The sequence below is a fragment of the Aspergillus lentulus genome, assembly GCF_001445615.1.
Source record: "Aspergillus lentulus DNA, contig: Alt01, strain: IFM 54703, whole genome shotgun sequence".
NCBI classification, from domain to species: domain Eukaryota; kingdom Fungi; phylum Ascomycota; class Eurotiomycetes; order Eurotiales; family Aspergillaceae; genus Aspergillus; species Aspergillus lentulus.
This window is the reverse complement of record NW_028322123.1, coordinates 3,509,946-3,526,407: the sequence shown is the minus strand read 5'-3', so window position 1 is coordinate 3,526,407 and position 16,462 is coordinate 3,509,946. Positions and strand designations below refer to the sequence as shown.

The following is a 16,462-nucleotide window of genomic DNA, read 5'->3' as shown; positions in this document are numbered from 1 at the left end:
TCATTATCGTAGAACCATCCCGTTATCAACGCCAGACACCAAAGAAACCCGGTATATATGTCGTTATTCCCATTTATCCCTTTTCATTTAATCAGCCCATCAAGAAGTCAATCGCTCTCATCCTGGAGCAGCACCTTCAGCTTCTCCAGTTTATCCTCGCACTTCACCTCCATCTGCATCACCACATCGACACTCTTCTTCTTCGTGATGAGGAGCTGTGACACAAGCCAAAAGTTGTAGCCGTTCTTGTAGAAGCCCATGGACGCCCACTCGTGGCTGGAGACTGTATTTCGCAGTGCCAACCAATGATCGCGCCATCGTGACAGTGCTGTTCGGATACCGGCTAATGTGGAGTCTTCCGGAATGGCACTTCGAGGGGTTTTTGTGGGCGTTGAAGGCCCTTGTGGTATTTTTGAATTAGGCAACGGTGTTTTGTGTATCAAGGGAGCCAGGAGGGTCATGTGTGTATTTATGAAGGCATACAGTACTGGAGAAGTGTGAGTTCATCGTCAATGAGTAAGGGAAGGGGTGAACATACAATGAATGAGAATAAACATATCGAGGACGGTCATATCGGCAATATGATCTGGAACATGGACTTGTGAACCATCCTCGCTGGCCGGGTTTTCAAACAAATTGTCAAAGGCTTTTGAGATGGGAATATCGCGTGCGAATCGGAAATTCGGCTCCACAAAGGGATGCTGCGAGTCGAAGACTGCCTCTTTGCACGGAAAGTCCCATTCCATTTCTGTGTGGGATATACGGCAGGGGTAGTTTGAGTAAAACGAGAAAGCACAGTCGAGGAGTGATATGATATTCACGGTCCTGCAGGCACTCTGTTAGCCTTAATCACAAACTAGGGATGGGCATAGACATACCGAATGCGGCATTCCTTCTGGATCCACGAGTACTCGTCCATCGGATCATGGGGCATATGACGGCATTTCATGAGTCCGATTCGACGAGCGACCTGCACGCTAAAGTTAGTAGCATTCGCGGAATTCCCACCATGAAACCCACCTTGATGACTTCGCTGAATCTGTTCTCCATTACTCTATTGCGTGATACGCGACTTCCAGCCCAGTATTGCACAACCACGATGATGAAGCCGGCTTGGAAATTCTGGAATTGGACCCAGTCGTTGGACTCGTCGTCTAGACATCGATTCCCACAAAACATCGAGCTGATCTCAGTCTCCGACGCATAAACCTCGCTGGAGAATATGAAAAGCTCGGCGAAATCCAGCACTCGCTTCGCAATATATGCTTCCCTCTCGTCATTGGTGTACATGGCGCCCATGAATGTGACGGCCGTAAGTAGGGGTAATGACACAACTTCCGGATCGAAGGATGCGCGATGAAGCATCGCACAGCTCGGTTGCCAGTACTTAAAGTACATTGCCACAAATTTGCGAATACGGCTTGTCGTCAGAAGGAAATTAAGATTTGTCGACAACTCCTGTTGAGCCTTCGCGTCAAGGGGCACGGACCAGGCCCTTGCGAGAATAGATTGTATCATTCCGGTGGCGAAGGGTCGTTCAGGTTCGTAGCTAAGCTGCTGCCCTGATAGTGTCAGGTTGGGATCCTGTCCGGGCGGAACGACAGCATGGTAAGCAACCTGCCCGACGTATGGGTCGTCCAGTAGCTTGTGAGGATCGCCAAAGGGGCCGTTGAAGAAGTCAATGAAAGTATCTTGGAAGAAGCTCAGGGTAGCAGCGTCGGACTCGATGAATGTGGGCGCATAATCTGTCCGACCATCTTTCAACTCATATCCGAGAATGGAACTCCCCGCGTCTTCGAGACTTTTCTTGTTGTGATATTCGAGGCTGCGTGTTCGATCGCTGCGCGGAGGAAGGAGGAACTGCTGCGTGAAACTATCGGTACCGCCATTGAGAAGGAATTTAATCGATCCACGATCCGACGATTGTTCGTAGTCTTCGCGCTTCTCTGTTAAGGCGTCTGCCCAGTTGGAAAGTCAACGACCGCGATGTCTGAAGGACGAGATAGGTCATACCTGAATCAGTCCCTTGGCTCGAGACTTGCTTTTTTCGCTCGTTGTTGCATTCGATCCCTCGTTTCTGACAAGAGCTGCAGGGATTTAACCCGTCGCACCGCAATTTCATCGACGTGCACTAAGGTGAGGGATGATTAGCGGCCATTCCACGCAATTAGCAGCAATGTCGAATTACCGATCGGCAAGCATGTCGTCTTCTCCCTCGCTGTCCCGTATCAGGGATTTGCCGATCCCCCCTTTTAGGACAATCTGAGTAGTGGTCACGAAGGTTGTCGCTGCAGCATGGTCGAGGGCAAATGTTAGCGTGGAGGCGCAGTGAGCAGAACAGCAAAAGAGATGTGCCAAGCGGCGAGCGCAATTGGCACATTTCATTCGGTGAGAGAATCACGAAAAGCACAGCATACCAACGAGCAAAGGAGTCATTGCAGAAGACACAAGAGTAAGGTTTGATTCCGGAATCTAAGAAGTTATTCCAGCGAGTCAGTCAATCTGATTTCAGACTGTAAGTGTGATAGCGAAATTCCTACGATCGGAGCGGCAAGGGAGAGCTGGATGGGAGGCAAGACCACATACGGCGAAGATGATGCCTTTTCAGATGATCAATGCGTGTAAAACCTCGCTGACAGATGGTGCAACGAAAATGTTTGTCGGAATCAGGCTTCATAATGGAGGAGAAGAAGCGTTGGCGCGCATCGGGGAGAAGCTCGAGGGATGGGGAGGAAGTCTGGGGTAAAGGGAGAGGGGAGGGAAATTAGAGGGGGACGAAGGAGGCGGAGTTACAGGAGATCAACCGCAGAGGATAGAGCTAAGTATGATGCGCTCATTCCTGCACTGGACTAAGATGGGAGAATGGTAGTCGGGATCGTTAATAAAGATGAGAATTATCTGCAGCAGTAGGGATATTCATCACTACTACTGACAAAGATGCTCAATCCCCAGTCGCCAATTCCTGCCAAAGAAACTTTTGTGGCTAACCGAATAGCTACGTCGATACTTCATTTTCTCCTCCAACCAAGTAACCGGTGAATTTACCTACTCTCCTATCTGCTGTTATGAACCATGGAGTCTTAAGCCGGGTCTAACCGTACGTAATACCATGACAGTATAGAATGACAAGACCGAGATAGGTAATCAATCGCCCGTGAGGTCATCTCAAAAGGAACCGAGTCGCTCCTTCGGAAAGCGGCAATTGTCTTTTCCCGGCAGGTTCCCTTCACTTTCTGGTACACCGGTTGCCTTTTTGAGCTTGGTCCAAACACTATTAGCTTGGCCTCATTGCTTGTTCTCTATTCTAAGGCACCCATGTATAGTACATTGTCCGGACGCCTTTCTGGCCTAGTGGTGTCATATTTCAATATTATCACACGCAGACTACTATCAACCCTCGGTGGGGAAATATGGATTCTCGCATACAGTCTCTCAAGCCAGCATTAAGTTGAGAAGTGGACTGCCAGGATGACCATGCTCATTGACCCGATACCGCAATGACATTTGTTGGAAAATCAACTTCGTCATCATTCAGATAATCCACGTTGATCTTCTTCAACTTTTCATTCTCCGTCCAGCCGTCTCCAAGCCAGCCGTTTGGATTGGCATTGACATAGTCATACGTGTAATCCTCCCAACGAGGATACGCAAGAGCTCTCATTGAATGAAGCGAGGAACCTATGGCTTCGTTAGTGATAACGGAAATACGGCACTTGTTCATATCAAGGGAGCGTACCGGGCCATAATGCAGTGACTCTGCCATCCTCGGTCCCTCCCTTGTACCAGCTACGGCATTTCTCGCTAAACACCGTTCTTGAGAAGTACTGGTCACAGTAGCGAGTAAACATCTCTACCGCTTCTTTTTTCACACTCATCGCTCGGATGTTATCACGCTGCATCTTCTGCACGCAGAGCGTAAAGTAATCGATCTCCTTCTCAATCAGAAGCAACAGGTTACCCTCGCCTAGTGCCGCGTTTGGCCCCAAGCAGACGAAGTAGTTTGGGAATCCATCGACAGCCAGGGAGAGATAGGTCTCTGGTGTCTTCTGCCAGCGATTGGCTAGAGTGGCACCCTTGCGTCCGATGATTGGGTATCTCGGAGTGAATGTGGTGTCGAACCCAGTTGCGCAGACAAGGACATCCGTGGGATGATGTTGTCCGTCTGCTGTGATGATCCCCTCTGCATCGACTTTGACGATCTTGCTTGTGATGACGTCCACTTTGTCGTCCGTCAAAGCCTCAAGATATCCCGGGCCTGGAGTGAGCCGTCGGCACACAGGAGGAAATGAAGGTATCAAATTTTCGCACAGTTCAGGTTTCCTCGAGAGTCGGCGCTTCATATTCTGTAAGAAGACCTCTCGCGCGCCGATCTGTTCAGGTGTGCCAAGTAGCGTCACACCGTGGACTGATTGCAACTCGAGTTCGATTTCTGCCCTTGAATCAGAACCGATGCTCACGGTATCTTCAACGAGAAGCACTCACCTTTGCGGAACCTCTGGTAGGTGCTGTGGTCCTTCTTGAAGGTTTCAATCTCTTCTGGTGTAAACGAGACTATTCCAACTAGGTCAATACTTTTTTTTAACGGCATGACTGGATGGGTTGACAAACAGTTCTCCAGTTCAGCTCCTCCTCGTTTATCCACATGTTGGCGGGCAAAGGTGGGGGAAAGCCACGTTCGCCCCCTAATGTAGTGGTCGATGTGAGCTACCTTTGGTAGCATGCCAGGAACGATCTGGATGCCGCTCGATCCATTTCCTATCACCGCGGCTCTTTTGCCCTAGCCAGAGGTTCAGCTTCCGTTTCTCAAGATATTTCAGGCCGACTCACGGTATAATCATAGCTCTCATCCCAACGGGCACTATGCTGCAGCTTGCCCTTGAAGTCGTGCAAGCCTGGGATATCTGGCCACTTCCACGAGTTCAATGCACCAGTTGCGGAGATCAATATATTACATTCGTCCGAATACACAGAGTCTGTCTGGATGTCTTGGACCTGCGTTCAATGTCAATACTGACTGTCGATGGCCCAGGTACGGAGGACCAACCTTCAATTGCCACTTGCTCTTCGAGTCGTCCCAGACAGCTTCAACGACTCCCTGCTTCAGCTTGACGTACTTCATGCAACCATACTTTTCAGCCACACGCTTCCAGTACGCGTGGATCTCCGGAGCGGCAGCATAGAACGTCGACCATTCTTTGTTTGGCTCAAAGGTAGCTTGATACGTATGGGCTGGGATGTCTGCGAACATCGTAAGCGGTCGGTCGTCATTGACGCGAGACAACTCACGCAGGAAGATGACGAGCCTCACCACATGCACAACCGGGATATCTGTTCTCGAACCAGGTGCCCCCGATATCTTCATTCTTCTCATACACGCAGAGATCCACGTTGGGGATCCTTTGTCTGAAGCGAATGGAGGCGATGATCCCAGAAATGCCCGATCCAATGATAACGACTCTCAGGGGACGGGCTTCGTCGATGGAACGCTCTTCCACCATCCACTTATTCTCGACAGGTCGTGCCTCTTGGCTCTTGGAGCCGCTACCAAAGAAGAAACGTTTCATATTGATTGTATATGTGAAATTGGGGAGGAAGGTCAGAGAGAAGTTATCCAGAAAGGCATGCACAGGGGAAAACGAAGTCGAGATGCACTATGCTGAGAGCACGTTACCCGAATAGCCTGCTTGGCGTCCAGGGTAGAGCTACAACCTTGCAGACTATATAACAAACAAAACCAGGATACACGACCAATATGAGAACACTCGAACCAGACCAAAGATCGGCGAGACCTGCCTTTCCGAATCGCTTACCCCCTGCTCACTTTTCCCAACTGCTATTCTTGACTCTCCTCCATGGACCACAGAGCTACGCAACTCCGTATTCCTTCCCGTTGGGACGCCAACAGCCGCTCAAGCGAACCCAGGATCGGGGAGGATTAGTTATTCGCGTTGGCCCATGAGCTTCCTACGTCCGTTACCGTTTCCGTCCTTCGACTGGCTCAACAGACAAAGCTAGCATGATTTCATCGCTGCCATCTACTTCCGGTTTGCGGAGGCGGATACGTGCTTCAGTCTCGGGATTCCCCCTTCTCCTCTCCCAAGTCCCTGGTGGTTGACCCTGGACTCCAATTGCGGGGTAAGAAGCTTTACGGAATGGATTCGTGATGCTAATATTTGGGACCATATGCAGAAAGCAAGCTTCCAGACATAACCGAAAGACTCCGTATAGTGCGTCTGTTTCAGTGAGCTGATTTGACGGAAACCGACCGTTGAGTGGCCGAGCCTCACTCTATGACCTGCCAATGTTAGTGAGTTGGACAAATTGATGCTGTCCATAGCCGGAAGGACTTTATCCTGACCCCATTTGTGATTCCCAATCGCTGCGCATGACTTGCAACTTCGACCAGATGGACTTGTTGGTAATGCTGCCTGACATGCCTTGCTATGGCTATGCCGGTATCCAGCCGAAAAACCCCGCATAAACACACCCCTGTGTACAACTGACATATCATACGACGGCGGAATCTGAGCGCCCAAAGACGGGACTAGCCACCTGCCAACGCACGGACATTTTTCCACGGCGGAGAAACCCCGAGATTAAGTATGAGGAGGGGATGATGCATGCATTCACCGGAGAAAGCATTTTCCAGGAGTAGAAAGGTCTTTTCACCCTGCTCTAGCCACCCTGATGCTACTTCCAGATGAATAGATATCCGTTATTCCGTCCATACACATCATTGAATACAACCGGGATTCCCCCTGGCACAAACTTTGCCCCACAACTGGACATAGTAAAATGCGGGGTTTCGGCTCAAGAATAGTAGCCAACCGTTGTTGAAGGGGTAACGATTGAGGGCCCTGGTTCAGGCTGGTTGTTTATGTTGAGGGTTGCTGATGGTGGAATAAGAGCTGAATACAGCATGTTCTAGATACCCTCAAGTAACCAATCACCTAGACTGTCGAGCGATATCGATGTTCTCTGCTATAGTTATTCAACGGTATGGGATATAGGGTCTTTAATAGGCGCAGGTGTAGCAATAGTCGCCAAGAAGTCCTCATACCGTCCAACATCCGATGACGGTGTTGGAATGTTGAATCTTTCTTCTCGCGAAGTAGCTTGAAGTCGTTGTTTCCCAGGCAGTGTAGAATGGGAGTACATCTGCTTGTTTACAACGTCCACACGTGATGGGTGACGTGTCTCCTTAAGTCTGTCAGGCTACAGCAAACTGAAGAGGAGGACTAGATGTCTAAATCTCCGTCTTTTTCAGTGACCGACGACCGCGATCAAAGCTAACATCGACTTCACAACAGCCTGCTCACTTACTCATCTCAATAGCAATCATGCATTCGACTTCGATTTCAGAGGGAACCAGCTCGGGGCAGTCCCCCCTGCAAATCCACATCGACGGACTCTCCTCCCTACCCCTCCACGACACCATCCAAAGCTTGGCACACCTCCTCCCCGAGCTAACCTCCTCCATCACGCCAACAGGCGAACGCCTCGTGACGCATCCTACCTACGAAGGAACAGGCAAGCTCGACGACCTGGGCATACTCTACCTCCGCGCCGCGGATCGCTGTACCCGCGAACGAGCATCCTTCAAAACCCGTCTCCTGCACGTATCCCTCGATTCCATGATCGAAGCACTGTATGCATCAAGCCAAGAGCAGCTCGACAAGGGGTTGGAAGATGGGACTGTGCATCTCCCTCCTAGCCTAGACGAGGGGTGTGCGTGTTGCAATGGCGAGCCGTTTGCCGTGATTCTTAGCGGATTTCATGAGGGTAATGCGTTGCTTTTCTGGGAAGATGAATACAAGGCTTTTTGGGGGGAGGAGGAGAGCCGAGGGGAACGGTATGGTCTCGGCGAGACTTGGATCAGGGCTTCGAGGGAGCAGGTTGAGCGTGCGATGACGCGGGAGGAGGCGAGTGTGATACCTAGTATGCTTTAGATGGTTCTGGATGTGCCACTCCGTAGTGGATTGAAAGTTCCCCTGTGAGGGGTTGATCTTGGAAGATGCCATTTTTGTAAAACTTGCTTCCGAGGCATACTGCTAGTAACTCTACCATTGAAGAATGCCCCCCACTACGGATCCACTGTCAACGATAGTGGATCACACCAGGCTTGACCAGAAAGCCATGAGCCGATCGGGGGTCGATCAGCGTGATTGATGAGCTTCGTGTAATCATCTTGTCAGCAGCTGCTTCTCCAGTGTGGGATGCCTACCTTATTCGTTCAAGCTATCATTGTGCACCCCATCTTTCTGCATCCGCCGTATTTCCGAACATACCAAAACCAATGATGGCGTCTGGTGCAGCATTATCGTGAAGGATCACTCTGAGATTGAAATCCTCCGCGACGTCACAGGTGGTTTCCATCCCAAAGGAGATTTATTACTTATCCAACTGCTTGCACTTATAGTCCAGTCGCAATCGCCGTGCCCATCCCTGTCTACGTATCTTCTCGATTTTGACATCGCCATTCTACATTGAATGCACTGTTCAGCTGCAATATCTTCTCTATGCCTGTATTCACCGAATACGCCGCCTCGTCGCGTGAACTGCGCGTTCTGCCTTCCTTCGCTCCTCCACTTCCCCGCCTTTCCCCGCGATTTACGCGTCCTGAGGGAGCGGAGAAATATGAAGTCGTCATTGTCGGTGCTGGACCTGCAGGGCTCATGCTGAACCTGCTTCTGGCACGATACGGCCTCAACGATGACTCTCTGCTCTGTATAGATGCGAAACCAGGCACGCTCAAATCGGGCCAGGCGGACGGCCTGCAGCCGCGCACGCTCGAAGTCCTCAAATCTCTCGGGCTCGCGGACGAGATTCTCACCGATGGCTGTCACATGGAAGAGGTGGCGTTCTGGAATCCGTCGCCCGACAAGGAGAAGGTGATTGAGAGAACGTCAATCATTCCCGACGTGGCTGTGCCTGCCCGCTTTCAACACGAAGTCACAATCCACCAGGGTCGCATTGAGCGAATCCTCGAAACCGATCTGCTCCGGTATTCGAGACAAGGCGTGCAGCGGAACACCAAGCTTGTGGGCGTCAAGATCGACGAGGCGGGCGATGCAGAATTCCCAGTGGTCGCCGATGTCGAGACGGACGGCGTCCGCCGCACAATACGCTCGAAACACCTGGTGGGCGCGGATGGTGCCCACTCGGTAGTCCGGCGTTGCATGGGACTCAAGCTCGTCGGCGAGTCGATGGACCATATCTGGGGCGTGGTCGATCTGGTAATCGACACTGACTTCCCCGATATTCGAAGACGCTGCGCCATCCATTCACCGGCCGGGTCTGTCATGGTCATCCCGCGGGAGCGCATCGCGACGGGCGACTACCTGACTCGTCTCTATGTTCAAGTACCGGAAGAGACACCTCCTGAAGAGGACCAGAAGCCTGTTAATGGGACTACTTCTCAGTCCAAGGGCGATGCACGCGCGCGTAGAAGCCAGGTGACTCAGGAATCGATTTTCCGGCATGCAGCGCAAGCGTTCAAACCTTACTATATCCGGCCTAAGGAAGAGGGTGCAGTCGACTGGTGGGCTGCGTACCAGATCGGGCAGCGAGTCACGGACAATTTCACCGTCAAAGACTCCAAGGGAATCAATCGGGTGTTTATTGTGGGAGATGGTATGTGTCCTTAAGCGCTTTGATGAAGGTTGCTGATTGTCCGATCTGCTTAAGCTTGTCATACACATAGCCCAAAGGTATGTGGCTATCCAAAGCCTTTCAAGATAATTTGCTGATGGGATGGTCAAGGCTGGCCAAGGAATGAATGTGTCGATGATGGATTCGTATAACCTAGCTTGGAAACTGGCGTATTCCCTGCATGGCCTCACACCTGATTCGGCGGTTCCCGGACAACCCGATGCCATTGTGGATACATACCACTCTGAGCGCCATACAATCGCCCAAGAACTCATCGCGTTCGATCGTGCCTTCTCGTCCATGTTCTCCGGCAAGATTGGGGCGTCAGATGACGGAGTCGAGGGACTCACGCACGAACAGTTCCTCGAAGTCTTTAGCACGGGCAATGGATTCACCAGTGGTTGTGGTATTGAGTATCCTAGTAGCCTAATGGTGGACAAGGTTTCGGAGGACGGCGTAGAAAACCCAATTACCGGGACAGACTACCTGTCCGGTGTTCTTCGTCCAGGCAGAAGATTACTTGACGTTCGATGCAAGCGCCATGCAGATGGGAACAGACGGCACTTGCATGACGGTACGTTATTCCCGCGTCACACCGTTCCTCTGGAGGCCAACACTGACAATATCCAGACTTTCTGTCGACAGGTTGCTTCCGCATTCTGTGTCTCACGTCTTCCGACCTCCTTGACCTCAACGGCGTTTCTGCCCAGGTATTGACCACTCTTGGATCATCTGTCCTTCCACGATTCCCGCCGAACATTATTGAGCAGGTGGTTATCCATCCTCGCTTGGGTAAGACGTTCATGTGGCAGGATGTGCCGAGTGAGCTTAAGAAACACTCGGAGATGCGGTTCTACAGCGGTTACGAGTTAGACGATGTGTACAAGATCTACGGCGTAGACGAGACGAAGGGTGCTCTGGCTGTCGTTCGACCTGATGGATATGTCGGCATGGTGGCGGCGTTGGATGATGTGAAGCGTGTAGAGGAGTACTTAGAAAGGTGCTTGAGGACTGTCTAAAGCTAAGATAGCGTCGCATATATAACGAGTACCGATTCATTTCTCCAATGCAATTGATTTTGTGATTGCAGACAATAAGAATGTCGCTGAGATATTCTTAGCAAGAGACATCACGTGACCGGACAAAGCAGAAGATTAGTCACCGGCACGTGGCTACAGTGCCGAAAAGCCGATTTCTCCTCTTTTCCTCACCTTTTCGTCATGGTCAACGACACTTGACTGGCCACAATGGAGGCGATGACGGGTCAGGCCGCTCATGGAGAGCGTCCGTTGGCTCTCCGTCAACGGTGGAGAGCCAAAACCCGACACCGTGTGTGTCAAGCTTTTCTTCTCCAATGATGATGGGCTATCTGGTGAAAACCCGCCATGGCCTCTCTCCACTTGTCGGCATTAAGCAGCTTTTATCGCCGCAGTCGTGTTCTTGCAGGTGGGATCGCCATACAAAACCTGCTCTGGCCCTGCTTGCGGTCCTCCGGGGGGCTCTTGTGGTGGTCGTGTTGATACAACAGTGCCTGTTTTATCGTTATTCTTGTCTACTTCTACCGGAACTTTGGTATCAACGAAGTAGTCTCTATCTACAAGAGTCGCGTGATCTTTACGAAGTGGTTGGCCATGACTCAAGATGGAGGGAAGGAGACTGGACAAACTAGATCGCGATCAACATCGGTAAATAGCACGAATGACAGTCAGCACCTGTCACCCATAGATTCAACGGAATCAGAACGTTCGCGGAGTTTGAGACTCCTATCCATAACGAGGACAAGGTCGGAATCCAGACCTAGGAGAGGGAACCTCGACAGAGTGTACTCTGGCAGGCACCTGGATGATCAGTCGGTCTACCATAGCGATGACGACGCTCCTGAAGCCAATGCAGTAGATTCGTCTGCAAAGGATGATGATGAGAAGCAGGGAACCCCCGTGCTTGAAGTTAGAGCAGGAATCTTGAATGAACGCGACACTGATTTGGAAGCGGCTGCTCGCGATCAGAGTACGCTGGAAAAGTCACGAACGGCCAAGTCTGACAGATCTCGGGATCCTAAACTGGTAAGATCAAGCCGTCATCTGAAGAGGCATTCTGTCCAAGGGCAATAATAACGCGGAGACAGGTAACATGGGATGGCCCCGATGACCCTGAGAACCCTAAGAATTGGACAAACAAGAAAAAATGGGCTGCTATTATCACGGTCTCCCTCTTCACTTTCATCTCCCCAGTATCTTCGTCCATGGTTGCCCCTGCGTTGCCGTCGATTGCAAGCGAATTTCATATCGAGGACCAGGTGTCTTCCCAGCTTACTCTGTCCATTTTCGTGTTGGCCTATGCCGTCGGACCTCTGTTTCTGGGGCCGCTTTCAGAGATCTACGGAAGAGTTATCGTTCTGCAATTGTCCAACTTGTTCTATCTCGTGTTCAACATCGCATGCGGCGTCTCGCGAACTAAGGGGCAGATGATCGCTTTTCGATTTCTGTCTGGCCTTGGAGGCAGTGCTCCGTTAGCTGTGAGTCTTTTTTCCCATAAATAGTCTTCCACTAAATAACTAATGACCTTTAGGTTGGTGGAGGTGTGCTTTCGGACTGTTTTAAACCAGAAGAGCGCGGAAAAAGTGTTGCAATCTACAGTCTTGCTCCGCTCCTTGGTCCAGCTGTCGGTCCTATAGTCGGTGGCTTCATTTCTCAAGACACCACCTGGCGATGGGTCTTTTATGCCACCTCCATTGCCGACGGAGTCATCCAATTCGGGGGGCTATTCTTCCTCCGTGAAACATACGCACCCAAGATTCTGAAATGGAGAGCAGAGCGGATCCGAAAGGAGACGGGTGATTCGGCGTACCAGACTGAAACCGAGCGACAGAACAAAACCCTTTCGCAAACGATGCGGACTGCGCTGGTGCGGCCGTTCCGCCTCTTGTCCACCCAGCCCATCGTTCAAGTCTTGGCGCTGTACATGGCCTTTATTTATGGGACGATGTACCTTGTCCTTTCGACGTTCAGCTCTCTGTGGACAGGTGTTTACAATGAATCTACGGGTATTGGTGGTCTGAACTATATCTCCCTTGGCTTGGGATTCTGGCTGGGCTCTCAGATATGCGCTCCACTGAATGACCGCATCTATCGCCGGCTCAAAGCCCGTAATAACAACGTCGGCAGGCCCGAATTTCGAGTACCTCTTTTGGTTGTGGGCGCTTTCCTCACCCCAGTGGGTCTATTTATCTATGGCTGGACCGCTCAGTTTCGCCGCCACTGGATCGCCCCTAACATTGGTGCCTGTCTCTTCGGTGCTGGGAACATCATCGCCTTTCAGTGCATCCAGACCTACATGGTGGATACATACACGAGATTCGCTGCCAGCGCCCTAGCCGCGGTGGCTTTCTTGCGTTGCATATGTGGATTCGCCTTTCCACTATTTGCACCGTACATGTACAACGCGCTGCACTACGGATGGGGTAATAGTTTGTTAGCTTTTGTGTCTATTGGTCTGGGGATACCGGCGCCTATATTCCTCTGGAAATATGGAGAGATTCTGCGCAAGCGCAGTCCATATGCGGCGGGTTAGATGTGTGCACTAGTTGAAAGTACATAGCTACATAGCACGTTGTAGATAGCCTAGCTCAATGTCAAGATGCACGTTCTGCCAGCGTCTCAAGACATCGTGTCCCGGAGTCTGATCTTTGTTACCACCCAAGACGTCGTCGAGCCAGATTTACCTGGAAGTCCGGAATGCTGCTCACAGTGTCATGCTCTTAAGGTCTTTGCGTGAACGAACAGAATCAACCGCATCCAGTCAATACTGGCTTCTGAGGCTACATCAATCCTCGCTTTTGGATTGACCGCTACTTCCATCTCGGTCCTTCGCAGATCGTGGATACTGAAGTCAACGTGGCTTTACGGCACGACATCGGATCAGCCTCCTGCCCAGAATACTGTACCCTTCTAATTTGATATTTGATTGGACGCTCGAAAAGGGGCTGAGGTACAGATCACATGCTACGGAATAATTCAAAATCCGAGGCCAATTGAGTTTTGGCTAAATTTAGCGTGCAGAAGGTAAATCCGCTATTCCCGATCCAGTAATAAAATTTCGAATTTTTCCATGTGAAAATCAACAATCAGAGAGGCGTCCAGCCATGCATCGTAGAAAGAAAGCCACAACTTCCATGCGGTGCAGCATATCAACTGTCTAGTATAATGCAATAGAATTGAATCAAATCATGTAGTCGGACCCCAATCCCATACTGACTGCTCCGTGTACTCTGTATCAGACAAGCTCTCCGAAATGCAAGAGGACTCCTACTCCTATCTCAACCCTTGGCCCCAATTTCCTAACCGAGCATAGCTCTCTCCTTACGGGTATGTTGAGTACCTTTCTCAACGGCTGGGCATCAATGGATCAAAATCTAACACTCCGCTAAAAAACGGACCTCAGGCACATGGACAATGCTGGTGTCCGACTGGCCAGAGTGGTCAAAATGATCCACTTGAGCCCGTTTGACAGATTCAGGAACCGCTTTTCTGGAAACATTTGGTGGAAAGGAGATTGGCCAATGGATTCGCTTGCGATGTCGGGTTCCAGCTGCTTAGCTATCGTACGATAGCGAATGGCTTGCTGGCCTTTTCTGGGGAGATATTTTTTTTTCCTCTCCCTTTTTTTTCACCTTCAGTTTTGCCAATTGCTCGATTTCGATTAAGGACAGCTGGGAAAATGGCGGAGGTTCGCAAGAGAGCTGTACAGACAGAGACAGAGGTATGTTTCTTTCTGTGCAATATGGATCAGAAAAGCATGCTCACATACTCCTAGGTTGTTGTCCAAGACAACACTCCGAGTCTCAAATCGCTCAAAGATGCCATTCCCAAAGAATGCTTCGAGTCCTCGCTCGTCACCTCCCTCCTCTACCTCGCCCGTGATATCCTTTACTGCGCCGTCCTGACTTACGGCGCCTTCCATATCCATCTCATCCCCTCGTTACCGCTCCGCGCCCTCGCCTGGGCCACATATGGCTTCTTCCAGGGCTGCGTCGGAACAGGGATGTGGATTCTGGCCCACGAATGCGGCCACGGGGCTTTCTCTCCCTACCAGGGCATCAACGACTTCATCGGCTGGGCCACTCACTCCTTCCTGCTCGTCCCTTACTTCTCCTGGAAGATCACCCACGCCCGTCACCACCGGTACACCGGCCACATGGAGAAGGACACAGTCTTCGTGCCGTGGACGGACGAGCAGCTCGCGCAGAAGAAGAACGTGCGCATCGAGCAGCTCAAGCACCTCGCCGAGGAGACCCCTATCGTCTCCTTCCTGCAGCTCATCGGCCACCAGCTCGGCGGGTGGCAGCTGTACCTGCTGACGAACGCCACCGCCGGCGCGCAGAGCTGGCCCGAGGGCAAGCCCAAGACCGGCCCGGCTAGCCACTTCAACCCGGTCGGCGCGCTGTGGAGCCCTTCGCAGCGTCTCTCCATCGCAATCTCCGATCTGGGTCTGCTGATCATGGCCTCGGTGCTGTACTACGCGAGCACGCAGATCGGGGCATGGAACGTCGTTCTGCTCTACTTTGTCCCTTACCTGTGGGTTCACCACTGGCTGAGTATGTCCCCGTTTTCCTCAGATTCAACTTGAATATATATCTAATGTAAACAGTCGCCATCACATACCTCCAACACACCCATCCCTCCGTCCCTCACTACACCCCCGAAGCGTGGACCTACACCAAGGGCGCCCTCGCCACCGTCGACCGCACGATGGGCTTCATCGGCCGCCATTTCTTCCACGAGATCATCGACTACCACGTTGTGCACCACCTCTTCAGCCGGATCCCCTTCTACAAGGCGGAGCAGGCCACCTGGGCCATCCAGCCTCTGCTCGGGGCCCAGTACAACGAGGAGAAGGAACAGAGTTTCCTTGGTTCGTTGGTTACGACGTTCCGGAAATGCGTCTATGTTTCGGCCAAGGGGCATGCGTCGCAGCCGGGTGTGCTGCACTTCGTGAAGGCTGATGAGGGGAATTAATTGGTGGCGTTGGTGGATTGGATAGACATAGAGTTTTGAGGAGATAGACTAATTGTCATAGACATACCCTAGTTGTTTTGTTGGATGGTCGATGTGTATATAGACAAACGCTTAGATGTATTAGAACTAGAGCTGAAGAGTGTGATTATACTAATCATTCGTGAAACTCATGCTGCGAATCCAGATTTATTAACCTATGTAGCTTCCTCCTCGTGCATACCGACGGAAGGACGACTAAGAGACAATACTATCGCATCTGCGGAGTGAGGAAAGTAAACAACCACTAAATAATCTACCATGGATCGAAGCATGAAGACCTTAACTAAGCTCGAAGACTGTAGTCACGAGATCATGAGGCAGCTGTGTAACAATGAAAGTAGCCAGGATGGCACCCTGCAGCTCTACCTGGGACTCTTGTCTCTCGTCGAGGCGATCGATCCATGTGATAAAAGTGGCGGTGACTGCAAAGCCTCAAACAAACAAACCTCCAGGAATAGCTACAGACCCACTGATGTTCTCATCCAGTCTTCAGCACCGCCACACTAGTGGTACCCAGCACTCTACATTCACATCCACTGTTTCTACTCTGTATGAGTACAGACTGAGCATTATCTTGAAATGTGACGAACGCATTCATCCAGCCCCGCGACATATGCAGAAGACAGTATCGCAACCAATAACTGCAGCCTGCAGCCTGCAGGATAAATAAACCCTCACCGCTAGCTCTGCGCCCCACCGTGTACACACTCACCTCCCAATAACTGCGGCCACGATCCACCTTTATGTCATCTTGCATG

General features: G+C 51.2%; 4 protein-coding genes across 4 annotated transcripts; 3 read left to right on the top strand and 1 right to left on the bottom strand.

The window, feature by feature from the left end:
* Positions 1-107: 107 nt before the first annotated feature.
* ALT_1075 (putative sterigmatocystin biosynthesis monooxygenase stcW) lies at positions 108-5,564 on the bottom strand (the record flags this gene model as incomplete). The annotated part of the gene is made up of 13 exons (XM_089599091.1): positions 108-487; positions 539-825; positions 879-970; positions 1,021-1,958; positions 2,014-2,087; positions 2,189-2,262; positions 3,494-3,678; positions 3,737-4,429; positions 4,483-4,551; positions 4,609-4,777; positions 4,828-4,992; positions 5,045-5,238; positions 5,309-5,564. The coding sequence occupies 13 exons, from the start codon at positions 5,562-5,564 to the stop codon at positions 108-110; spliced, it is 3,576 nt and encodes a 1,191-aa protein (XP_089456755.1).
* A 1,776-nt stretch (positions 5,565-7,340) lies between these two features.
* Positions 7,341-7,949, top strand: ALT_1074 (uncharacterized protein; the record flags this gene model as incomplete). Its single annotated transcript, XM_033564061.2, has 1 exon — positions 7,341-7,949. One exon carries the CDS (start codon positions 7,341-7,343, stop codon positions 7,947-7,949), a length of 609 nt encoding a protein of 202 aa, XP_033419952.1.
* Positions 7,950-8,519: 570 nt separating this feature from the next.
* ALT_1073 (putative phenol monooxygenase) lies at positions 8,520-13,221 on the top strand (the record flags this gene model as incomplete). Its single annotated transcript, XM_089599090.1, has 7 exons — positions 8,520-9,633; positions 9,688-9,710; positions 9,763-10,225; positions 10,282-10,651; positions 11,486-11,714; positions 11,777-12,166; positions 12,220-13,221. 7 exons carry the CDS (start codon positions 8,520-8,522, stop codon positions 13,219-13,221), a joined length of 3,591 nt encoding a protein of 1,196 aa, XP_089456754.1.
* A 1,146-nt stretch (positions 13,222-14,367) lies between these two features.
* ALT_1072 (oleate delta-12 desaturase) lies at positions 14,368-15,665 on the top strand (the record flags this gene model as incomplete). The annotated part of the gene is made up of 3 exons (XM_033564058.1): positions 14,368-14,409; positions 14,464-15,244; positions 15,298-15,665. The coding sequence occupies 3 exons, from the start codon at positions 14,368-14,370 to the stop codon at positions 15,663-15,665; spliced, it is 1,191 nt and encodes a 396-aa protein (XP_033419949.1).
* Between the last annotated feature and the right edge of the window lie 797 nt (positions 15,666-16,462).